Source organism: Leucopleurus acutus (genome assembly GCF_964270905.1).
Source record: "Leucopleurus acutus genome assembly, chromosome: 2".
Lineage (NCBI taxonomy): Eukaryota > Metazoa > Chordata > Mammalia > Artiodactyla > Delphinidae > Leucopleurus > Leucopleurus acutus.
This window is the reverse complement of record NC_139143.1, coordinates 113,505,814-113,532,343: the sequence shown is the minus strand read 5'-3', so window position 1 is coordinate 113,532,343 and position 26,530 is coordinate 113,505,814. Positions and strand designations below refer to the sequence as shown.

At 33.9% G+C, this 26,530-nt stretch overlaps 1 protein-coding gene across 4 annotated transcripts in view; it reads right to left on the bottom strand.

Annotated features, from left to right (window-relative positions):
- The window catches only part of ZNF644 (zinc finger protein 644), a 114,510-nt gene that overhangs the window by 7,574 nt on the left and 80,406 nt on the right, over nt 1–26,530 (bottom strand). For 3 of the 4 annotated variants that reach the window (XM_082834521.1, XM_082834520.1, XM_082834522.1), the window contains exons 3-4: nt 12,539–15,576; nt 11,751–12,356 (exon numbers count right to left, since the gene is read on the bottom strand). In XM_082834521.1, the coding sequence (XP_082690647.1) occupies nt 11,751–12,356; nt 12,539–15,576 (3,644 nt within the window). Of the gene's footprint in view, nt 1–9,719; nt 9,843–11,750; nt 12,357–12,538; nt 15,577–26,530 lie in introns of all 4 variants that reach the window. The other variant, XM_082834523.1, reaches the window with a different exon arrangement.

The following is a 26,530-nucleotide window of genomic DNA, read 5'->3' as shown; positions in this document are numbered from 1 at the left end:
TCCCTACTCCCAACACCAGCTCTTCATTCCTACCTACACTGCCATAATCAAACCAGTCATTTTTCCCAAGATGGACACATAAAGCAGTTTAAGTAGTTTATTGTTATGAAAGCAATGTTCCCCTTCCAATCAGAATTAAACATATAGATACACAATTAGCAACCTCAGAAGCATATTTTCATCATCATTTTCCCTTGATAGTTTCACTCTAAAATTGGATTTGTTTTTAGTACCCTAAGTTACTTTCATTATTTTTGGAGTTTCCATTCTCAATAACTAAAAACAGTAACTAACCTAGAATCACAGGGCAATTATGGCAAAGTTAATTAGGTATAGCATGATTTAACATTCTACCTGGAAGAGAATGAAGTGAAAAATATGTGAAAAGCAGATTTCCTTTGCTGTAAGTATTAAGTTGATGGCTTAATATTAGTCTAGAGGAGTCAGGTAGCTTGAGTCTGCCCTACAAAGTAGGAGGTTGTATTAAGGGTAGCAACAGCTTTATATGCTTGGTTCAAAGAAAGTTATCTACTTGGGACAAGAAAAAGTACATATCGATACATTCAATGTCTAGAAGCCTCTGCTATTTCAAAGTAGAGGGAATGATTAGTAAAATGATACTTTGAGCATTATCAATGTGAAGGGAAAAGCTAAACATAAATATGAAACTTTATCACACATCTTTATAAACAGAAATTGGAGGCAGACTAGGTTTTTTTAGGTTGCAAAAAGCTAAAAACTAACAATCCCCCAGGTATAAGCTGTTTATTGTTCAATTAAGAGTTAACAGGTACCTGTGGTAACAGGTAAGAAAAAAAAACCTTAAAATTTCTCCTTAAGGTAGGTTGGATTTGCATGCTGTTTTACTAAACCCAATAGGCATTGAATATCAACCACTTTTCTAAGACAAAGACATATCTAAAATTGGAATAAACATTAAAATACACAATGGCAAATCTGCTCTAAATCACATTTGTTTAGAATCACCTGAATATAATCACACTCCCTACCCTCTAAAAGTGTATTTCCAAATTACCACTTCATATTTAGTAGAAGTAACTAAATGATTGTTCCTATTCAAAATTAGTTAAGGAAATGACCTTACCTAAAAATTTGTTAACTTATCTTTAATATAATCATGTTCAACTTAAATTAGATAGAGTTCATAATAATCATAAGAGTAAATCTAAATATCACAAATCTATAATCCCAATAGATCTGATTTGGCTTTTTATAATTCTGAAGTATTTTTTTACATTACAGCCAAAATCTGAACTATTAACAAACATGGTGTTGACTAGGTAATTTCTGGTTTAGCTAACTTCCAGCTAAGGCCACAATTGAATATATACTTTAAACACTGGACAGCAAGAATTAACCTTATTCCTCAAACTCCAGACACAACAAAAAAACAGTAAATCCTACTTTTCCACTTCTTACTTAAGTGAGGGACCACCAGTCTCCAGCAAGCCATCTTCTTGCCCTAACCTCCAAAAGAAAAAATCTGTGTATTATTTTATTATTTCCATAAAGTCACTTGAAGTGGATCTGCCTACAGTTTAGGTCTGGCCAGAACATACTTTTTTATTGTAAAATCTACTAAATTTTAATCCAGATTATAAACAGCATTCAAGAGATTCATGTCAGAACATAAATCATAACAAACACAACACTACAACTAAGGATGTAAAGATATTAGACAAGTTAAAAAAATTCAAACATAAATATCCAGATTAAGTCAATTGTTAAAAAAACAAAACAAAACTTGAAAATTGGTAAGTAAAAGAACCAATAGGAACGCTAGGGGACTAGTTAACACTTTTATGAAAAACAAAATATTGGTCAAAAAAGATTATCAAATAGAATTCCTAAGTTGTATAACCGATGACCAGCAAAAGCAGGCATCATAAAATGTAAATATTTTATGCTACAATAGTACAAAACTCTTAGGCTCCATTCTCCCAAAAACAAACTTACTGATTGAGTAAGTGTGATTGTTTGCTTTGTTAACAGTACATACCTAGATGATGTTGTGTTGCTAGATAAATGACAGCCAGAGAAGTAATGAAGCCCACCGTTCTCTTACCAAACACCCCGGTAGCAGACTCATTAACTCTATTGGTATAACCATCTTCCCAATAACAAGGTTTAAAACTTTGACCCATCTCCATCTCTTTCCTCTTATTCCTGTACCTCTAACTAATCTGCCAAGTTCTGCTTACTTAACTTCCATAATATTATCCAGACATTTCTATCCCTCCTTTACATTCCTATTGCCACTATCCTGGTTCAGGACTCCTAAAATGACCTCATCTACAATTTCTCCACTTCCCCACCAACTCCTTTAACTTTTATTTAAAAAACAGTTTTAAAAGCTTCACACAATTTCTTAAAAAAAAAAAAACCTTTACTGGCTCCTCCCTACAAAATTAATTCCAGTATCATGGGTTAGCATTCTAGCATTCTATGTCCTTTACTTGTCCAACTCTATTCCCTTATCTCCTACTTCCTAGTGTTTTCAATAAACTTCCCACACAGTCCCAAGTTGCTCCTTCCCAGGCATGCTCCTTCCCCACCCCTGACCCCCATTTCCATTTCAATTAACTATCTTTCAAGGTCCAAATCAGATTCTACTTCCAAAAACCTTGCTGGGCCCTGGTCTAGCTGAAAATACCTTCCTCTTCATCCTAACTTCCACAGTATTTCATGCACACTTATAATTTGGCACTTAAAATTTGTTTTGTATTAGTTATGCATATATGCGCTTCTACCATATTGTAAGTTCCAATTTATCTCTGTAATACTTAGCATAATACATAAACCACCAAGAAGCTGAAAAAAATGCTTGTTGAATTAGTGAATGAATCAGCCAATCGCTTTTCAGTATTGTTGGCAAATAGCCCGATTTTTGCTGGCATAATACAACAATTAGCATCCGTAAGCGTGACTCTAAATACTCAAATAATTAAATTATATTCAGTCTACTGTTTCGCAAGGCAAAAACAAGAATAACGTTTTAGAAACACTACCATAAAAATGGTTAGGATGAAATCAACTTTGACACTAGTCATCCATTATCCAGAAAATTTACTCAACTTGAACCATTCACTACCTTGCTAATCCTGAATAAATCACACATTACTGGGCAGACAAATACATACAGACATACACTCTTAATGAAGAATAGTACCACATCAGTAAAAAAAAAAAAAAAAAAAAAAAAAAAAAAAAGAAGAAGAATAGTACCACAGAATAAGTTATAGCCAAGAAACTACAGAAACCCATCTTTCACTGTTATGAGAAATAGCTTTTTCAAATACAAATCTGAACACGTCATTTCCTTATTTTAAAAAATTCTTCGATGACTTCTTAAATTTTTTAGCAAGCACTCAAAGCATCAACCCCACCTTTCTGGTGTTATCATCTTCCCAAACACCTACATCTGATTCTCCCAACACCTTTTGAACTCCAAATTCCATCCCTTTATCCCACGCTATGTTGTTCTCTCTACCTGGAATGTCCTACTTCATCTCTTCTGTTTAAAACTACTCAACCTTCACGTTCAGGGTCTAGCTGAAACCTTACAAAGCTTTCTGCAACAGTACATTTGTCCTTGTCCTAACAGATCACCATCATTAAGTTTACGCAGCTGGAGTGCAGGGTCTTTATAGCCTCAGAGCTAGCACAGTCCTGGTACAACAATAAACAGCTAAAACTTTTGTTGCATGAACGGAACTTTTATTTGACTACTGTTTTTATTTTTCCCTCCCACTTTAAACATTGTAAGAAACATATCAGCATGAGCTATCTTTTCTTCCTTTTTCTTTCTTTTTGAGGCTCTACTTAACAAGGCGACAAACAGTAAAAAAAACAGTAGGAAAAAACAAACTCAACTTAATTCCCAGCTCCCCTCGAAAGGAGGCCTAGACTAAACAAACAACTTGAACTCCTAGAGCACATACAGTCAATATACTATTAATGTGTATAGTATCTTGCATAGTTCTCTAACTTTGATAGTTTTGTGTGTATTGCCAATAATGCTTTCCTGAGTTCTTTAATACAGGGTCATATCTCATTATGTATCCCTCATACAGCCTAGTCTGGAGGAATTATCCAGGTATTTGGTTTAATTAGAAGCTGGTTTGCTCCTTTAGAGTTTAATCATAATAAGACTGAAATTTTCTTATACTCTTTCAGGTTGAATGAATCACTATAAAAGGATGTGGTTTCTTGAAGATGCAATATTATAATATTTTAAAAGATACCACAGAAGACACTCATGAAAGGACAAGTAATACACCTTGAAAAGCTTTTACAATACTATTTTTTTCTTTCCCTCACGGCAGAAAGAATTCCTACAGCACTTTCTACAATAAAAGAATTATTTTTCTAGTGGCTTTTATATACCCATTCGGCACCTGGCACTGTGTTATATGTTCATTAGCACTTGTTGTTGCAGGCCCCTATGGCCAATTATACCATTAAAGCTGAAAACAGGCAAAAGATCCCATTAAGTAACACATAATCTACTATTCCGCTTAAAAGTGGATGGTATGAAAAATAAAACAATGACTTCACTAAAAAAGAATGCAGATATATTGCATTACTGTTACTGACTGAAAAGGATCTAGTATCAATTTCTTTAAGTTATTTTTTTCTCACTGGAAAAGTCATTCTTTAATTATAATGACGAGTCTGTTGTTGTAGAACAGCAACCATCGTGTTTTACTTCCAAAATATTATCATGGAAGTATTCTGAAGATAATTAAATGAAGCCCCCCCCACATATTTGCATATGTAAAAATATATTTCCTACATTAATTTTAAGTAGCTAGAAATTTCCAATTTACTTTAAATACCAAAGGTGAGCAGCTGATTGAAAAATATGATCTATAGTTAAACACTTGAATACAATGAGTAAAGAAAATTCACTTGCTGCCACAGAAGGAGTGTTATGATTTCTAAACTATTACTGTTGTTGATTCTAGTCAGTATCAGTTTCTAAAAGAGACACTTAAGGGGAGTGTTTTCAATCTGTGGGTAGTGACTTCTTAGTGGGTAGTAAATCAATTTACTGGGTCATGACCACTATTATTTTTAATTAAAAATAATAAAATAGAAAATATCAGAGTGCATCATACTCAATTCAGGTGAGTGAACGAGTGTGTATATGTATGAATGTGAGTTTGTATACAAGGTCAAGATGTAAAATGGAATTCCAGTAAAAACGTTGAATACCACTGTTATTTTCTTTTCTTTTTAGGAGACGACAGATTGCTATGTTACCACAGAAAAGCACTGTGCAAACATGCATTCAACTTACTGATATATTTACTTTCACAGCATTCTCTCTACTTGGACTTCAATTACTTCCCTTTCTTTACCTGTTAAAAATTCACTGCTACTCTGACCGCAAAATATTTTTTGTTGTTCCTGATTGCAGATTAAGTTGATAGAATACACTTTGCCTTGAATAATTTTAAATATTAAAAAATTTTAATAACCAGGGTGACCCTATAATTTATTGTGCAATCCAGGACACTCGTGAGAGTGAAAGAGGCACTAGACTCCGTCACTCTATTAATAACTTAGTAAATATACTGCCAGTATGAAAAAGATATCATTTAATTAAAATACTATTAAACACAAAAAAGCCAGCAGTTAAAATAAAAAGTCTAAAAGCATTTACTATAAATTGTATGAAATTTCTAATTTTTAATGAAAATTAATAATGTTCTTATTAGACTGTATAAAGAATCAACCAGGAAAAAGAAATCTGTGTGGGCATGTAAAACAATCTAAAGAGAACAAAACCTGAAAAAGAAGTCTTCCAATACTGCAGTCTATATTAACTAGAATAAATTCTTGAATAAGAAGTATGTCTTGAATTTGCAATGTAGGATATAAAGTAAACCCTTTGGAACTAGTCTCTTTAGATAAAAATCCACTAAAGAAAAAACCTCAGTAAAAGAGCTTCATAAATGATTATCCACAACTGAAGGCACATGGAAATTATTAAACAATTCATTTGAACCTGCCCCAAGGATGATAAATAAACTAGGTCAGCGTTGGACAAAATTTAAATATGTGAAGTTTATTCTTTCTTTATTCTTTCTTGACAACTGAACTCTGTTCTAAGTATGGCTACCTCTTCCATGTCTTTAATTCCAAAACTTTCCTACTTTCTTCATTATTTCCTTTTAGTTAAGTTAGGATTTATATCTGTGACCATATAAATTAGTTTGGTGTTACACAGTTCTGGCATTTTAAGCATCTTCTAATTCTTAAAAAAAGAGAAAGATTTCTTAGGGCTCCAGAATCCCAGTTTTGTGTTCTTTACACTTCATTTTTATTTGGCATCTCCTCTTTCTTAGTTTTTCACCAGAGGAAGGCCCCATGGATGATAAACTTCAAGGGATATGTAATGCTTACATATAATAAAACTTTTTATCTGTGGATGATAAGTGCATGTTTCTGGGATGGGGCCCATAGCTTTCAAAGTCTCAAAAGGGTCAATAACCCCCCCAAAGATTGAGAACCATCACATTAGAAGTATTTGAGTCATCAGTAAATAAATATTAGAGTAACAGAGGGGCATCCTTTTCCTTCTGTTCAGGCTGGCTGGAATATTTCTCTTTCTCAAACAGCCACCAGTTCCCAGAGACGAGGCCAGGAGCTAGCTGGTGGTTTCTAAGAAGGCTTGGGAGTTTATTCCATCACAGGTAACCAAGCAGGCCTTTACCATTTCATCCAGGGATATCTAAGCTTTTTCTTCCGAAGTAGGCCACATAATTAACAATTCACATGAATCAAGTCTGCTTGAACCAGGAGCACAGAGGCTTTAGTTCTACTTATTTTCCCTTTATATTGTCTCAGTTTTGTGATATACTTAGATTAAGGTAAGCTTTTTAAAAAATGATTTTGTATTTTAGTCATCAAAACAGCATCTACATATTCTTGAAAACTAATGCCTTTTACTCATATGAATTGATGAATCCCTTATAATAACCCAGTGGAAACCTCCTGGCTAACAGGTTGGGACCATTGCTTTACACCAGTGAAACTGATATGGAAGAAGAGAATAGGCATCTGGAGTTTATAAATATAATACAGAATTCTAAACTTGGGGGCTTCCCTGGTAGTGCAGTGGTTGGGAGTCCGCCTGCCGATGCAGGGGATGCGGGTTCGTGCCCCGGTCCGGGAAGATCCCACATGCCACGGAGCGGCTGGGCCCGTGAGACATGGCTGCTGAGCCTGTGCGTCCGGAGCCTGTGCTCCGCAACGGGAGAGGTCACAACAGTGAGAGGCCCACATACAGCCAAAAAAAAAAAAAAAAAAAAAAAAAGAATTCTACACTTGGAAAACAATAAAGCCCATAAAAACTTCTTACTGCCATGAATAATCAGCAAAAATATCCTTTATGTAGCTCTACTGGTCAAGATTTTGAAAACAAGGGGAAAAGTTTCAGAATTTCTAAGGGAGCATGTGATTTTTATGTTTCTTAAAAGTGAGTAGGGGCTGTGGAAAATACCACCCTAGACTTTCTTCAGCTTTTCATTTCCCTTCTTTTTGCCCTAGGACTGCCTAACACACACTTCATATTTCCTAACACTTCTGATATTTTGGTTAGTATTTAATAACATTTTAAACATAGCATCTCCTTTTCTGATGCCCATAAAAATGTATCCCCATTCATCTTATATTACTTTTTCCCCAACTAATGAAACTTTTTAGATGATAAAGAGTTCATGAGAATGCACCCCTGGTCAATGGAGGGTCATTATCTGTTAGTTATAAGCAATTAATACTATGTTTTGAAGGATTTTCATATGAGATAAAGGCTTTTTTTTTAATGGACTACAAAATCTGGACTGGAGAGATCTACCTTATTGAATATTCATGTAACGTGCCCAAATGGTCAGAATGGAACATTTTCTAAAGTCCTCTGAAATCTATTACAGCCCTAACCATTTCTTGGGTCCCTGCCCTTTCTTTTTTTCCCCTTTCTTTCTTTTTATTTTTTTTGGCCGTGCCATACAGCTTGCGGGATCTCAGTTCCCCGACCAGGGATTGAACCTGGGCCACAGGAGTGAAAGCCTGGACTCCTAACCACCAGGCCACCAGAGAACTCTCCCCTCCTTGCTCTTTCAAATTAGACTCTGCACCACAATGATCCTCACCTTGAACCCAGCTTCATCTTAGGATTTTCAATTGCTTTCATCCTGTATGTGGTAGGTAATAGTGACTAAAAACAAAGATCTATAAGACAGCCCTGATTTGAATTTCAAGTTTGCTACTATTAACTGCATAAGTTTGGACAACTTGCTTAAGTTCTCTAAAGCTCTAGTTTCCTATAAAATGCAAAGAATTATAGTACTTACAACTGAAACGGTGGTTGTGAAGATTAAGTGGTATGCATGTCAGCTGCATAGCATAGTGCCTGACGCATAGAAGTGTTCAATACAAGTTAGTGGTTATGATAACAATAATGATGAGTTCCGGTTTTTACAGTCTCTTATTTTCACTGCCTCCCTGCCTCTAATGTCTGCAATTACCTTCCAAGACTGATGAAGGCAGGAGTAACTGAAATGTCACAGTAGGAGGACTAATCCAGTAAAGTAAAACTCACTCTATTCCCCTCCTTTTAATATAAATCGTCAGCAGTCATCCCTGGTTATTGGTATATAAAGTCAAAGGATACAGCAAAGAAGCAGAAGAAAGAAAGACACTAGTGTGAATACAAGTGTTTCTTTGGTGGCAAGAACATATTGGATGTAAGCCATAGGAAGACATGAGGAAGAACAAAAAAGCTGGGTAAACAACAACTAGAAGAAAGCAGAAGGAAGTGATCTAAAAGAGCAAGAGAAATAAAAAGATTGGAAGGAGAATTTTAGGCAAAAGAATTTTATGTAGATCTATTTAGAAAAGAGAGAATATTTTAAGATGTGAGACATGGGATTTGCTAAAGCAGGGTAGCTTGAAAGGCTACAAACGAAAAGAGCAAGGCATTCTGTAGGGTTTAAGAAGCAGTATTACATATGAGTAAGCTAATAAAATTTTCACAAGCTAGCAGTATGAAGAGGTATCTGCAAGGTTGGGCTAACCAACCAAAAATAACACAGAAATGTGCATGCTAACATTTATGTGCACAGCTATATTTATTAATCCTAAATATAGTTTAGGGGCATTAAAAGAAAAATCTATTCAGTTGTCAACACGGGCCATTATTAAGGCCTGCCCCTTCAAAAAGTTGATCTATAGACTCATGAAGACTCATTAGTTTGCTTAGTTTTCTAATTTAGTTACATATTTGAAATTTCACTATAATTTCTTTGCCTAACAAAGCATTTCCCTAAGCTAGAACTACAATCTTTTTTACCAAAGAGAGGTGTCTTACTAGAATCTACTAACAAAAATAAATTTAAAAATCAAAAATGGTATAATTTAAAAATCAATAATAATAATGTAGACTCAAAAGTTCCACACCTCGATTAGGTTACCTTTTTCCTCAAATCAAGCCATAAGAGCTAAATGAAAAAGAATAACTTGCTTAAAATTATATCCAACAGTTTACAAGTTGCTGAAATTTAATGTTTATTCAGACTCAACTGCTGCTTACAAAAGAAAGCTATAAATATCATCTGAACTAGCACCAGTCTGGTGAGAAAAAAAAGTGTACTGTATCAAACAGACTTGCTGTGTTATCTGTTCAAACATACCTGTACCAGTCAAAAGTCCAGCACTCTTCTTTCGTGCATAAGCGCGTAAGTGGTTGGACAGGCTAACAGCACTTGTAAACGTCGTATTGCAATGCACACATGTTCTAAGCTTCACAGGCATACCTATCATTCAAAAGAAAACTATAATCCAGTTCTCACTTCAAAAAGTGAAATTTTCTTAGGTAAAAGCGTGAAAAAAAGTACCACAATAAAGATGGTTTTAAAAAACGTTCATTGAATTAGCTTAAGATAAGGAGGGGAAATTAAGTTACCTATTATTAGTTTGTAGTTAGTATTTAGAGCCAACCCATGCTCTTTGGAAAGGTAGAAGGAGGAGTGTCTTGAACCCCTGAGCTCCTCTGGATTTAATACCTATTATCACTTTCTTGCAGATTTCTGTGTTACGCAGATCATTTCCTAAACCTAAAATACAATCCTATGATTTGAATAGCACAGTTCTGTTGAGAAGTTTCAAAGTTTACAACATTACCAATAAAAAAAAAAACTAAAAAGTCTAGTTGACAAAGTGGTAATTAAAGTGTTTTACCCACAAAACCTTAAAAGTCTCAATACTAAAAAAAGCCTTTCTGATGAAGGCTGGGAGAAAAGGTGGTAAAACACACCACTGAACAGCTGTTAGACACAACATTTTATTCAGGGCATTTTATGTTCATTACTCTGAATGCACAATCAATAATGAAAGTTAATGATCTGAAGTATTTTGCTAAAATCTTTGTGCTAAATAAATGATCAACAAGATAACATCTTAGTCATCACAGTAAACATGCTGAAACAATACGAAACTCCTAACTTCTCAGACAACCCTCACGCCCCCAACATGTTTCAATTGGTTTCTTCAACATTATTGTGATAGCCACAAATATGCTTTCCCTCTCTGAAGTGTACTATATCTTGGCCAACACAGCTGACACATCTTCCTTACATTTTATCCCTCTGAAAAATGCTGAAAAGTTATCTTTGAAAGACTCTCTTCGTACAAAAGAAAGAGCCCTATTAACCAGAAGCCCATACAAGATAAATTGTTTTTCAGACCACTTAAAATACAAGGCAGTCTTTCCTCAAATCAACACTGCATTACAAATATTTGGAATATCCCAGTGCCTGCCCAAAGTAAACAAACCAGCATTACAGTAATTTTATTCATTATTAATCCATTGACCAGTTACTTTTACCTTAGATACATTCAACCCAGTGCTAAAATTATGAGATCATCTAAATTTATCTTCAACATTCTTAACCTCCAAAAGAAACCTATACAGACACAACATTTCTCTGTCTAAAAGTATAAACCAGACTTAGCAATACCAAATAAAGTATGGCAACTTTTTATCGGCCACATCACTTGCCAATACATACAAAATATTCCTTTGAAAAGGAAAAACTATGGGTGCATAACCACTAAGCTAAACCATCTGTTTTGTTCTACTAGAACACTACAGTAAAATCTAAAACCCCAAATAAATGTTTTCTACTCACAACAGTCCTCCAAAACCAAACTATCCCACAATACAATGAGGAATTGGAGAGGGAGAAGTTTCTTTGGGTTAATCACAACACACAACAGACACCAATCCATTCAGTTTAAAGAGTCTGTTTCGTTTTACCCAAGCAGTAGGAAAACCAACAACTAAAATCTTGAAAATAGTATCACTTTGGAGCACTGGCAAAAATATGACAGCCTTTTTAGTAACACTATGCTTCTAAACAACATCAACCTCCCATCCAAAGAACCATCCCCCGTCCGTGACAAATTTTATTTTTACAGATCAGCTTTTTGTTTTTGCTTTTGTTCTCACCTTGCATTGTGACCAAGAGATGAGGCACAGAGAATTCAGTGCTGATGAACATCAACTGATGATTTATACAGAAATAACAGTATAACCAATCTCTGCTCTGCAAAAAAGCAGCTTAAATAAAAGGATTCTGAAAAAGTATTTTTGACACATATTCCACTAAGGTAAACATTAACTGTGTTTAAATTCTGTAAGATAGTCATAAATGTCCTCTTACCTGAGTGCATAGTGAAGTCCATTTTTTGTGGTTGATACATCAATGGACTATCTTCATTTAGTGGAAGAACACATTTCTGAACAAATCTCTTTCTTGCAGTTTGATTATGGATCTTTTGAGGAGAAATAGAAGAATTCTTTTCTTCTCCCATCCTTTTATTTTTAAGCAGTTCTATCAGTGTAAGAGACTGATTCTTTTTTCCACTAGGCAGTTCTGGCTTTGTTTCATCATATTCATTTAAGAAACTCAGCCCTTCTTCCTCTGATGCAGACACTGATAAAGCTTCAGTCTTTAGGCCATTACGGTATGCTTCAAGAGGTATAACATTTTGAGATAGAAAGTCATCACTTGATGCAAGTTTTTGAGCTACAAATGGTCTAGGAATAATACGACGACTGTTCAATGCCTTTAAGATTTTTTCATATTTTTCTTCATTTTGCATCATCTCATTCAGAACACAGATTGGAGATTTGTGAGCATCCCACTTGGTCTTTCCAAGTCTTTTCAGGTGGCCTCTAACATGATTTGATAATCCAATTTTAGTATCAAACCAACCACCACAGAGCTGACAAGTGTGTTCAGAAGTGGTTTCAGACTTCTCTATCGCTAAAAGAAAAATTTTTTAAGAGTAATATCAGAATTTTTAATAAATTGACCACCTTAAAACAAATTAACTCTGAAATATGAAATTATGTGATTCTAATAAAGGCCAAATTTGAGTAAAACCTTCAAATCCTTTGAATTCGAATATGGACATATTAGCCCAAATTATCTGCATGAAAACTTACCTTTTCTAACTCGCTTAACAGGTGTTCCTGTGCCAGTTCTTTTGAAATGTTGCATTTTGTCACTTGTGGCTATTTGTTCTGGTGATACAACATGACGGGCTTCATAGCTTAATCCTGCTCTGTGAAGATGTCCCCGGACATGATTTGACAACCCAACGCCTGTTTCAAATGTTGCTGGGCAGTAAGGACACGATTTCTTCTCAAGAGACAAATCAGTCCAGTGAAAAACAGAACTATGCTTTGACAATGAAGTTTCTGCATTTTCTAAATGCTGAGGATCATGTATCTCATGCAAAAAGTTATTAGTTCCAGCATCTTCATAATATTCAAAATAAAAGCCATCGTTTTGATCATAACTAAGTGTAGCATTTTCTCCAGGCTCTTGACCTTCCACCTTGCTTTTAAATAGAGGGAATAGGTTTACATGTTCTTGATTAATATCATTATAGGTTTCATCTTCTATAGTCTGTGTAGTGTAGTCACCTAGCTCAACATTGTCCCAGGAACTTTCATCTTCTGTTTCATAGCTATCTTTCTTTTCAGCAGAATTAAGTTTTTGCAGAACAACAACGGTCATTTTATGCAAGAAATCTGGATAGCTATCCAAGTCTTCTCCTCCAACAGAACTTTGCTTCTTAGATTCCTTAACTACTCTCTTTACAGCTACACGCCTGTGGTCTCTGAAGCTTTCTGGCCTTTTGGTATCAGAGTTATGAGGGTCTGAAATAAAACTATTGTTGTGAGAATTACTTGATGAAAACAGATGTAAAGAATTTAACGAACTAGCTTCCTCTTTTTTGAAATGCAGAGGATATGATTCACCTGATTTTTTGATCATCCTGTAGTTTTCATATTTATGTCTATATAAATAGTTGCTATTTACCTTGGCATTAGATTTTTCTTTTGCTGCCTGATGGAAATACTTAGGTTTTTGGTCAACGCTGCTTTTAATCATAACAGTCTTGTGAGGAGAATTGTTTTGATTGCACACATTTACACCTGACTGGGCAATGCTTTTCCGAGCTTTTTGTATTCTGTGTGGCCGCTTGTGGAATTTTGAAAAGTTACTTGATTGTGAGGATGATCCAAATGTTCGCTTTACATCTTGTTTTAAAGCAGAGTTCTTTGGAAATGTTGTTGACTGTTGTTTAGTTAATGGTTTAGGACTATCAGTATCTATAGGTTCTTCGATTATGTTGCTTTTTCTTTTATCAAGTCCAAGAGGACTGCCAAATGAATCAATGCATGATGATGAATGCAAGTACTCCATGTGTTTTTTTAAAATACTCCTGGCTGAAGTAGTAAAAGGACACATCTTACATATATAGGTAGCTGATTTTTTGGATGATCCTATAACGGGGTCCTTCATGAAAGTCTTTTTTTGCGTTTTTCTCTGGGCTACATCAGAACTGACAATAGGGCATTTTACCACTGCTCCATGGGCAATTCCTCGATGGCATTCCAATTCATTTTCTGTCACTGCCATAAAGTTACACTCTTCACAGCAGTAGTACCTTTTATCTTTTTCATGGGTTTTAGCATGCTGCACAAATGTTTTAGGGCAATTGGTACCAAACACACACTGAGGGCATTGTAATCGTGCACTTCTTCCTTCATCCTGAAGTTCTTTCAATTCACGAATTTCCTCCATCAATTTCTGTCTTCTTTCTTGGTGAATAATCATATGCTTTAGTAGTGAGTTCCGATCTCGAAATGTCCGTCCACATTCTCTACAAGCATATGGCCTTGGGACGTTAAGATGCCGAAAGTGACTATTCCCATCTAAATGATACATCATATGCCTGTGGAGATGCTTTTTCTCCCTAAAATTCACATTGCACTTTGTACAGGGGTAAAATGATGGCTCTTCGGTGCTGAAAGTAGCAGGTGACTCGGAATCACTTTCTTCACATTTCTTTTTTAAGGTATTTGAAAGAAAAGTGCCAGTATGAACAGGTGAACTGTCTTCTCCGCACTTATCTGGATTATAAATTAGATGTTGAAAAGTATCCACAGATTCCAAGTCTTCATCGGTTGATTCAGGTTTCACTTTTGATAATGTATATTTCTGTGAGTCTACTGCTTGCAGTTCTTCATTCTGTTCCATAAAGTCTACTTCTAGCATTTTTGATTTATTGGGTACACAGTTAGAATCATTAAAGCAATCCTCAGTATAACGAGTTATCTTGCTTACATCCATTTTTCGCTTTCTCTTTTTTTCTAGACCTACTTTAGAGTGAACTGGAGCTTTATCCACTGTGTCTTCATTCGTCATAAGAAACTGAATGAACTCTTTTTGGGGGTCCCAGTTTGTATCATTTTCTGACCTAAATTCGTCTGTACCTGAGGAAATTCCTGTTAATGTACTGACACAATCATCTTTTACCAATAAATCTTCACTATCCTCACCCACCTCTACTTGATTTATTAAAGTGCTATCTGACTTTATATTACTCCCTACTGAATTCTGAATGTCACAACCAATTGAAGCAGAGGTAGGTAGTTTTTTAATGGAATGGGTTGGATTCTTAGCATGTGCTACATCTGATAACAAAAATAAAACTTGGTGTTGACTTGCTTTCTGTGGTGTAGAGAGCTGAAGATCAGCTGCCACCTTCAAAGTTGAACAAGATTCTGTCGTTGGCTGATCCACAGGCTGTCCAGTGGTTAATGAAACACTGCCTTTATTCATATTGGAAGTCTTAGTTAAGGAGGAGTGTGAAACTGGTCCATTAACAGCAGCTCCTTTAGGCAAGATAAAGTTTTCACTAGAAACAGTAGGAGCACCAGCATGTATAAATAGAGTAGACTGGCCTCCACTTAAGGCTTTTTCAGATTTGTCCTTTGACAGTTCTTCAGGCAGAGTGAATGTATTGTTTTTCTGAAATGATGTTTGACAATCTTTTGGTTTATGAACTCCACTCTCTTTGTCTGATATAAAACTGTTGTCATCTAGGAGTTCTTCTTTAGCACCAGTAATATCGGTGTTTATCTTCAAGTCATCCATATTGTTGGCAAGCCCATTTAACACATTTAGTCTAGAAAATGGAAAAAAAAATTTAGATTTGCATGAAAGAATATTATTAGAACGTATGGAGAGTTAAAATACACATTTTTAGTAGCTTAATTCTACTTTTTATACTAAGATCCCAATAATTTTTCAAGGATGAAGAAACACTTAAAAAAAATTGAAAGATTTTTAAAGGGCTGCAGCGGTTAATCTTTCCTTTGTGCTACGTAACAACCTAAAACTGCATATATACAAAATGTAGGGCAAAGTAACATAAACAAACACACACAGACACACACAATATAAATGAATATGCTACAGACTGAAAAAAATCTAAAATCTCATATACAGATTGCTAATAAGAAAATTATCTCACTTAAGTAGATTTATTAAGGGACATTCTACACTAGAGAATAATGTAAATTGTTAAATATTGCAGAAAAGTAAAAGTTTTGTCACTTAAAAGTCCATTCCCAGAGGACGGTAACAAAATACCAGTCAGTAGAGAAGCTTACTTGAATGTACAATGTGCTATCAACATCAACGGCTAATGTATGAAACGGCATTTTTTTATTTAAAATAAGACTGCTTTGCTCTCAGTGTTTCACATTCTCCTAAAATTCGACTAATTTAAGAAATGTCTCATTCACTGGGTTTCATTCATTGCTTATATAAAATATCCTTCATTCTAAATTAGTAAAGTTAAAATTAATGAAGTTCCATGTTTCTTTAAACTTTCATAACCTGGAACCCCAAATTCTAGGTATTCCCTACAGGCAGTTATCCTATTTATGATCTGACAGTCTACTGCAATAACCTAAAAATTTTTACTCTACTCTGAAACATCATAAATGTATGTTAAGTTTTTAGTTTATTTCATATAAAATGTGGACAATATTTTTCTAGGCATTTTTGATAATATATTTAATCATTATGAGAAGACAGCAGGACATTTTAAAAGGAAAGGACTCTTCTGAAAGTTTGGAAGACATACATACCACGGCTATAATTATTGCCCCTACTATGAAGAGTTTCCTTGTACCCTGTTCTTATTTTGCTCTTAGAAATGGCCACATTATACAGGAGTTGCCTATCTTCTTGGAAGAATGTAAGCTCTTTGAGGTCAGGGATAATGACCTAGTCACCTTCATACCTCTAGAACCTAACAGGATGCTTGGCATAAGTGCTCAGGCAATATTTGTTGAATAAAGGACTAATGTGGTGAATGAATAAAAACACAAACACAACTGCAAAATCAAAACAAAAGTTCCTAAAATATAAGAAGAAAAACAGTTTTCTTCCTATGAAATTCGGATATCTCATTCAAATAATGCAAATTCCATCATGGTTCTGATTTCTTAACTCAGCAGTTTTAGCAACGCCTTCAAAATATCCAATAATCCTCGAGTGCGATTTAAAGAACCCGCTATTTGGCAACCCCATGTACTTAATTATTTGAAGTACTGACAGAAAATTCCATATTTCTTTTCCTTTCGTACATAGTATCAAGTACAGTTTATTCACTCTACAAAGGTTTACTGAGCCCATTCTATGTGCCAGGCACTGCTCTAGTAGCAGGGATTCAGTAGGGAACATGACAGACATAGTTCCTGCTCTCAGATAAAGAATAAGGTCTTCCATTTTTCTTTTACAGTATTTTAAATTTGTATAACAAGTAATATCATTTTAGAACAGCAGGAATTTACAATTGCTATTTAGAAATTAAAACATTTGCAATAAAGTTCATTATTTCTAATATCTTTTATGGTACCAAGTACATACTTTGTAAAACATTAAATCCAGTTAAAGAATAAAAGAATTGCTTCTAATTATTTTCTTATTTCACAACTCAGAGCAGCACTTTTAAATATGATCTTATTCTTTCCACAAGTGTGTTCCTTAATACAACAAATACTACAAGTAAATATTATAAATATCCTTCTTTGGCATTGTTATTTATACCAACAATTATTTTTCTGCCCATCATAGGTCTTAGAATTCTGTTTTGAGATTGGCAAATTTCCACAGAAATAAAAATAGACTTCAAATAACATCATATTCAATGATATCACTCCAAAATGGTGCTAATGCAGCACCCAGCAGGAGTCTCTACATCACACACAGAGAAGTTAAAAATGGGCATCACATAAACATGTGTTAGGAAGGAGTGTGCAAACGTCAATGAAAAGAAAAGCAAACCTTGATGCTATACTATTACCCGTTCCTGACATTTCTAATTAAGTTAGGTAGAAAAAGTAAAATGCCCAAATAGGAACAACCTCATAAATCAGAAATGGATGACAGATTTTTTAAAAAAAACTAGCCTGAAAGACATTTACTTTCTTTTCCTACTTATTATATTCACAGAGGTAGACAAATATATGCTCAATCTGAAAGCCTATATTAGCTTTTCTCAACAGGAAGCAACGTTGCTAACGAAGTGGTAAATTCAGTGTTAATGAGTGGCTTCACTGTTACCACCTCAGAGGTAAAACCTTCCATGTTCCATGTTCCACCCATCTGTTCTGGTGTTAGAGGTTCAGAGATGGAACAGACGCTTCCCATTTAAAGCAACTTCATTGGTACCCCCTGAACAGCAGGGTGACAAACTATGAGAATATCATGTCAGCTTGGAGACTGCATCCTCATTACCAGAATGGCTTTATAAGAGCCTTCCATAAGTTCAAAGTTTGAAGATATCAAAGGGTTTTGCTCAAAAACATAGAAAGAATAACAGATTTTTAAATATACAAAGCACACGTAGTAAAAAGAAAAACAGAAGATCAAATTAAATATTGTGAAAATATAAAATGAGGTCTTTAACAGTCAAAGTTTTCCTTTACATCTACATAGTGAAATACACCTTACTTGCCTCCAAATTGACCATCTCTGCTCAAAAATAGGGGAGTTATTCTTTTTCAGAAAAATTTTTTATTAGCACATTAATATTAAAAATACACTGCATCAGTTTAAAAATATGCTACAAGAGGCTTTTAGCAACAATAAAAAATTCTCCTGGCTTAATTTTCAGAATATATTTCTGTAAATGAAAGTGTTCAAGATACATTTTTTCTTAACAGTATTCAAGACTCAGAGCTATTGCATTGAGATACAATATAGAACAATGGATCATCAAAATGTGTTGCACTGACCCAGAATTTTGACATCAAAAATTATTTCCCTACATTCAGGATGCTTATGGAATATCCAGGCAAGAAAGCATTTGACCTATAAGTTAATTTCACACTGTCTCAAACAGTTTTTCAACCACCTTTATATAGTTAAATATATATAAAAGAGTCATAAATACTAGGTTACATTAATATAACAAAGGAAGGAGCATATTTGAAGGTAGGCATTATTCATTAAGTTTAAAAAGGAGAAACTAATGAATTAAAATAAATTAATGTTATATTGTTTGGCCTCTCTAAATTTCAATGAAATTGCTGTATCACTTAGGATCTTTTTATTAAATGTTTAGATACTATCACTGTGTCCTCCTCCATGTAATCGTATAACCACAATTTTTCTATTAACTGAATTTTAAAATGTTCTTTAAAAAAATTCACATACTTTATGAAAAGCTGCAAATGGAATTTTAAATCTACATAAAACATATTTCACGTTCTGGAAAATCATAATGAGTTCTACAGCTATAACTGCCTGTAGTTATATACTGTGAGCATTAAAAAAAAGTACAAAGGTCAGATCTGTCTTCAAGATGACATCATCACTTATATGCCTCAAGCTAGACTTATTGTCTCAGAAATCTCAAACATCAGTATTTTTGCAAACTATCAGCACTTGCTATAACACCCTCACCACACTACATCTTGAGGTTACTACAGAAGAAATGAGGTGATAATTGCATATTAACATAATTATTCTGTAATCCCTGTGAGCAAGCTTCCTAGGTCACTTAGTAATTCAGATTAGATACAATCTTCCTGTCATCAAATCTATGCTGTCCACTTCCTGTTCATGAATAATTCTGTTCTCATAGAAAATTAGCTTAATTCCATTCTTTTATGTACACTATTAATTGTATTTATTGCAAGTAGGTTAATATTTTGTGGGTACTTATTACATAATACCAACCTCTGTCATGTAGTATAATTTCACAAAAAATATAGTACAATTTGCCCTCACTCTACATTAGTTCATTAATAACTACACTGCATAGCTATAAATAAATTATAATGTTGCCCACTAGCTGAGTTAGAGTTAGGATCTGTCAGATTTTCACAAACCCCATGTTCATTTAAATTATCCTTGAAAACACACGACAACTTCAGTTAGTCATATTTTGAGATTGGTTCAAGAACAGAAAACCATTCACAACTGTCATTCTAATTGCAAAAAAAACCTTAATTAACTGAAATATTACATCTAAAATTACTTCAGTATTTAAGCATATATATACTATACACAATGTACAAATATATATACCTGTCTCACCTAGCATACAATGCAAGTGAAGACAGAGTACGCCATATATAATGATATCATCCAGGTAGTATCCTAAGCTGTATGTCACATTGACAGGAAACTCTAAAAAAATACTGAACAGTTGTAAGGGTACCCAGCATATAACATGAAGAATGAAGAGAAAACCTGGCAAGTTTAATCCCACAATTAGCCAATGCAATTAGCAATCTTCAAATGTTTGAAGGTTTGGCATACAGAAGAAAAAACATATAATCAATATGTTTGAATCATAAAGATGTGGATTTTATCTCAAGATTAAGAAAAACTAGAAACAGGAACCATTCAGCATTTCAATGGGTTGTCTTACAAAAGGTGAACTGAATGGCTCAGCAGGTTGGACTATTTGTCAGAACACTGTAGAAGGAAATACGGCACTGGAGATTGGGTAAGATGATTTCTAAGGTCCTTTCTCATATGTACTATGTATGTTTAATGTTTGGTTATTACACTATTAACATTATTTGAAATAATGAGCTAAAAACAGAAGTTAAATTTATACTATTGAACTTTAAAAATATTCTCTAAATTCAAAATTACCTGAAATAATCCTGTAGTTGTAATATTTGATAAGCTGATTCTTGAACAATGAAATATGGCACTGAATGACTAACACACTGAGGTCACAGAGCTATATGCATCCCGAAAACTCGATGTACAGAGGTTTTTTCTATTGGCAACACCAAAAATAAAAAATAGCGGGAACATTAATAATGCTTTCTTGCCAGCAGCATGTGGCACTGCCATGACAAACTAATGACCTAATTGTACCACCTACCACCAAATTACATTGAACTTGTTGAATAGTTTTGTTCCTGATGCCATGTATTATCCTCATTATTTAATAGAAAGATGTTACAAACAGTAAGGTACTAGCTCATAAATAACGTAATAACACAAAGCGATTCTTGTTGAAAAATACACTAAATACTACACATAGTTTGACACATCTCAAGAAGCTGCTATACGGCAAACTGAAGCAGGTAATGCAAGGAGGATAAAAGAAAGGGGCCCACAGAGGCATAACTTTAACAATCTGGCAAAATCATATAATAATGAGAAGCAACAGTAGTAGAAAAACAAATGGACATTTATTAATAAAAGGTTAATTTCCTAATGAAGAACTTTGTAATTGGAAGAGGCAAGGTAATAAACTGCAGCTGCAACCAAAGGAGAGTGCTAAGTCATATTCAGCACGGAATGACTGACTGTTGTGTTGTTTATGCTTTCATATAGTCAGAACAAGATAAGTGACCATCTCAGTTTTGACAGGGTAAATGACACACATATGCACACAGCTCCAACAAGAACAATTCATGTCTTTAAAAATTAAAATGCGTGATAACTTCCTTCATATGACTTTCAAACCAATCAAACTTTTGACAATTTTATAATTAACATGAGTCAAAAATGTGTCAATTCCACACTACAGAGGTACTGTGTCAACTCTGCCCTCCACCAAAAGAGTATTAAACTGCCATAAATTATTATTTTACTTTGAGTCTTTGTGTTCTTCAGTTTATGATGAGTCTGCTGTTTCTGCTTAATTTTGAGATATTTATTAACCCACCACATCCAATAAGTGCAAAAGAAGTACAAGTGTCAGAAGTCCTAGGAAGACAAAACATATAATTATATTAGAAGTGAAAATAGAGATAATAATACCCGAAGTGGTAAGATAAATATTATATATGCATATGGAATGAACTGCTTCAGAGAAGAAATAATTCTTACGGGCAAAGAGAAATTCACCATTAAAACACTACTGTGCCTATACACTTGACAATAATCAGCAAGAAACAAGGAATACGAGAAAGGAAATTTTTGAGTACAGAATCAGTATCAATGTCAGATGTCTTTTTGCCTAATGGTTATTCAGGGAAGGCCAGGAATTTGTTCAAGAACTCAAAAATTTACAATGTTCTAAGTGCTGCTGATGTAACTTCTGCCCCAGACATATGCGATTCCATAGGATCAAGGTCCATTAGAATAAGCACATCAAAGTTAGTGACATGACTGCAAATGCAAACAATCGTGGCTTTGAAAGAATTCCTTACAACAGTTGAAGAGATAATTTGTGCCTTAATATATAGCGTGGAACATAAGAAATGTTATGCTGGTTTCTTTCTACACTCAAACAATTTTGATAACTCTTTCAAATTCAGAGCTTCAAATATTCAACTGTATGTATTTAAAAAAAAACTTTTGTAGATCTTAATGGTTACGGTAAAATTCTCATTATAAAAGTTCCATTAATTCATCTGCCAATCATATATTAATTAATCATATTTAGGAAACACAAAATTGTTTATGGTCTAATGGGAAGTAAACAAGAACATTCTCACATCTGGAGAATACATTATTTCCCTAAATTACAATTTCATTTTATTGAAAGGGGGGTTCAGATCACATACAAAAAATTCTGTAATTCTGTAATTAACCTTTCACCTATATTATACATTTAAACTCTATTAAGTAAATTCAAATTTATATATATTTAGATGGGAAAGTGGGGCACTTTCATTGAGAACTAGAAAAACAAAAAAAACACAGAAGTTTTATTTTCTACAAAATAATATATTTATTAAACATGAATTCTCTTACTGATATTACCATTTACTCAACTTTTCTTCTTTCCTTTCTCTAAAATCAGCCTACAAAATTCCAATTATCTTCTGAGAAAAATATTCCAAGGTAATCACTACTCTATAATTATCTTCATTTAGGATGGTAAAAAATTCAAATATAAGAAATTTGCTTTCCTTAAAACAAAGTATGCACCTCTCTCATATCACTGTCCTTAAAAAAAAAGAATTATTTTTGTAAAGGCAAATCACAAACCAGCCACTGCTTTTTTTCTGATTTTACATTTGACCTAACAAGTTTTTACTTACTGCATGTTCAATTATAAAACCAGAAGCATTTATTTATTGTGAATTTAAGTAATTACAAAATTTCACCAAAACGTTACAGAAAACACTACATTATATTTAGAAAATGCAAGTACTTATTGATAATCAAATGTGAAGTTCCCTGGTGGTTTACTGGTTTGGATTCTGTGCTCTCACTGCCACGGCCTGGGTTCAATCCCTGGTGGGGGAACTGAGATCCTGCAAGCCGCAGAATTTCCTTCAGGTTTACTCATATGGAGAGAGACTGAGGTCATAGTCAAGAGTAGCAATTTTGAACCATGAGAGACAGAATGTTTGGTTTCCATATTACCAAATCCATAAAACCAAAATGTTATCAATAGCATATTACTGTTTTATAAAAGGAGACTGAAGCATATTTAATATTGAGGTATTTCATGGAAAATTTTAATTATTCATAACTCTAACTATCCAAATGGTATTGTTGGTAGTTTTTTTTTTTTTTTTTTTTTTAACTGTAGTGCTATCTGAGGAAGACTATATAGGACACATAAGTATAAAAAACTGCTATCAATAAAAAGCAATACATTATTTCCCCAGTGAGTAATATGAATTATTTAATAATAATATTAGGCTACAGTTCAGAGGAAGTAGAAGGTCCTATAAAATACCATGGCTAAGAAAAGCCTCACAGAAAAGAGAGAGTTTTAGATAAATTTTATAGTGCAGTGCCAAGACAATCACTCTTTGGAGGCAGACCTGCCTGGGTCTGAGAAATAGCTCCACAACGTCTAGTGTATTAGGACAAAGTTACTCCACTTTCCTTCAACTTCAAGTTGCTTCATCAATAAAATAAGAGTGGAACCTTCTTATAGGATTGTAAGGATTAAATAAGACAATGTACATAAAACATGTAGCAAAGGGCCTGTTATTTAGTAATTACTCATTAAGTGTTCATTCCCCATGACCCTTGCCATTAACTTGCTTCATGTACAGAATGATGACACTGAATTTGTGTACTGCTCCTAATGATAATGGAGACCCTCCCTTACAAGCAGAAATGTATTCTGGGAGGAGATACCTGAGAACTTACACTACTCCCAGGGTATAATAAACAGGATAAATAAGCAGAAGATAAAGAGCCATAGGAAGAAGCATATCTTAAGAGTTGCTGGTGCTAGAACAATACCACTCTTGTGGGATAAGGCAGGGCTTTACTGTTCAATAAGCAATAAAGAGGGGAATTACAGTGCATGACCCAGTGCTCTAAGGAAAAAAGATGTGAAGTGGCCACTCAGGATTCAAGAGTTTCTAAGAGTTCCTGATCCCTTTCAGAATATCAAGGGTATGAATTTATCTTTCTCTCTTGTAAAATGCCAACGAAATGAAAGTAGAAGGACTAGACCAGAGAGACATATGTAGACAAATAAAACCATAAACCTGAACAGTTATAGACAAGGGCTCTGGAAAGAAACGAGCCCACAATCTCAAATAAAAAAAACAAATAAACAAAAGAACTAAAAACAGATTTTATACAAAAGAATAGGAATCAGAATAGCATCAGGCTTTTCACCGTCAAGACTATTACATCAATGGAGCAATAATTTCAAAGTTTGGAGTTAAAATTACTTTGACTATATTGATACAATCCTATTCAAAGACAAAGTATACAACATTCAGGTTGAGGGCACACAGTGTGTAAGTTTACCACTTACCTGTCATTTCAGAAAAATTTTCCCAAAAGGTTGTGTGTGTGAAGGGATCTGAAATTCGTGTGCTAAGTGTATTTTACAACAACAAGGTTATGAATACTTATTAATAGTGATTGAAATACAAATTTAAATGTCTGTTAAAATTAGAAGGTTAACCACTAGAAGAATAAAAAGAGAAAGTAAATATACTTAATATCCTCAGATTCTATAAACTATTGTATTTTAAAGAAAGAAGTACAGTAGCAGTAGGCTGACAACTTTGAAATAAAAAACTACTAAAAAAAAAAAACTCAAAAAACAAAAACAACTCTCAACAGGTGAGGTGAAGAACAGAGTGAATAAAGCTGATGAAATGAGGTATTCTTCCAATAGAAAGATTTTTTTACAAGGGAGTAGGAAGAGCGTTAAAAAAAATAACAGAAAAGAGACACAAAGTCTAGACCCCACAAATTATAATGAGTAGAAATTATAGAAGAAACCAGGGGAACAGGGAAGAGGACACAATAGAAAAAAATTTCAGAACTCAAGAAGCACAATCTTCAGAATAATAGCATTCAATGAGTGCTCAGCAGGATGAAGAAAAAGACATGTCACTTGAGAAGTCCTGGGGGAAATTTCAGAACTCTAAGAATAAAAGGAAGAATTCTACTCATTTCCAGAAAAAACAAAAACAAAAACAAGACTATCTACAAAGAAACAAGGATACACAATTCATCACCAGTAGTGTCATCAGGCTTTTGAGAAAACATTTTTAAAAATCAAATTTATTGGAAAAAATTACATAAGTAGAACATATTTGTTGCAATCTCCTCTACCTTTCCCACTCTATCCCACTTCAGTTACCAATGTAATAGTCTGGTGTATCCTACTACTCCTTTTTCTTATTCATATAAACATATATACATATGTATTTGTTTTGTGCTTACCTTCACAGAAATGGTATTATATTATATACATGCTACAATAAATATCCTTGTATAGACAGCCCTATAGTCATGTTTTTATTTTGATAATGTAGATCCTTTAAAATTGCACGTGAATTTTTTTAGTTTAATATACATTTTCAAATCATTTCCCTAAATCTCTATCAATATGCACGTCTACCTCCAATGTATAAGAATGTCTGTTTCCCCATATTCTTACCATTTTTGCCAGTATCATGGTGAAAGATGTGAAAATACTTTTTAACCCAGAATTCTATAACTAGCTAAACTAGCATTCAAGTATAACAACAAAATATAGACATCATTGGACAAACAAGGATTCCAAATGTTTATCACCTACAGATGAGAGAATTACTCAAGAAGATATTCAGGCATAGATAGAAAAGAATATGTGAAGAAGAATCAATAAACATTAGTGAGCAATTAAACTAGTAAAACATGCAACTAAATCTAATAACTGTTGACAGTTGTTCAAAAAGGATTCCTATGAAATGAGAAGCATGTATTCTTTTTTGTTCAGGATAATCATGCTGGATCAGAGTAACTTGTCAGACTGACTGGAAGTGAACCATAGATAGACTCCTGGCCTGCACCTGAGTGCCCTCCTAGTTAATAATATGGGAAAAAAGATCCCCAAAAGATTTCAACATGGGAGTTTTGACTACCGGAAAATGATCAAAAGAAAATCTTTTAAAAGTATGTTAAAATGTTAAGGATAACCAACTAAAATAGTGAAATAAGATATATAATTTCAAATCTATAGAATTAAAAAATGGAAAAAAATTGATCCAATATAAAAAGTAACAACAATGGAACAAAGCAAAGAGAAAAAAAGCAGAAAAAATCCAAACATATCGGTATTCAGAATAAATTTATTCAGAATAAATGTGAAAAGTTCATATATTAAGAAAAAGGCATTCATATTTTTGTTTTAAGTATAGAATTAACATATAGAAACAACATAAGTATTC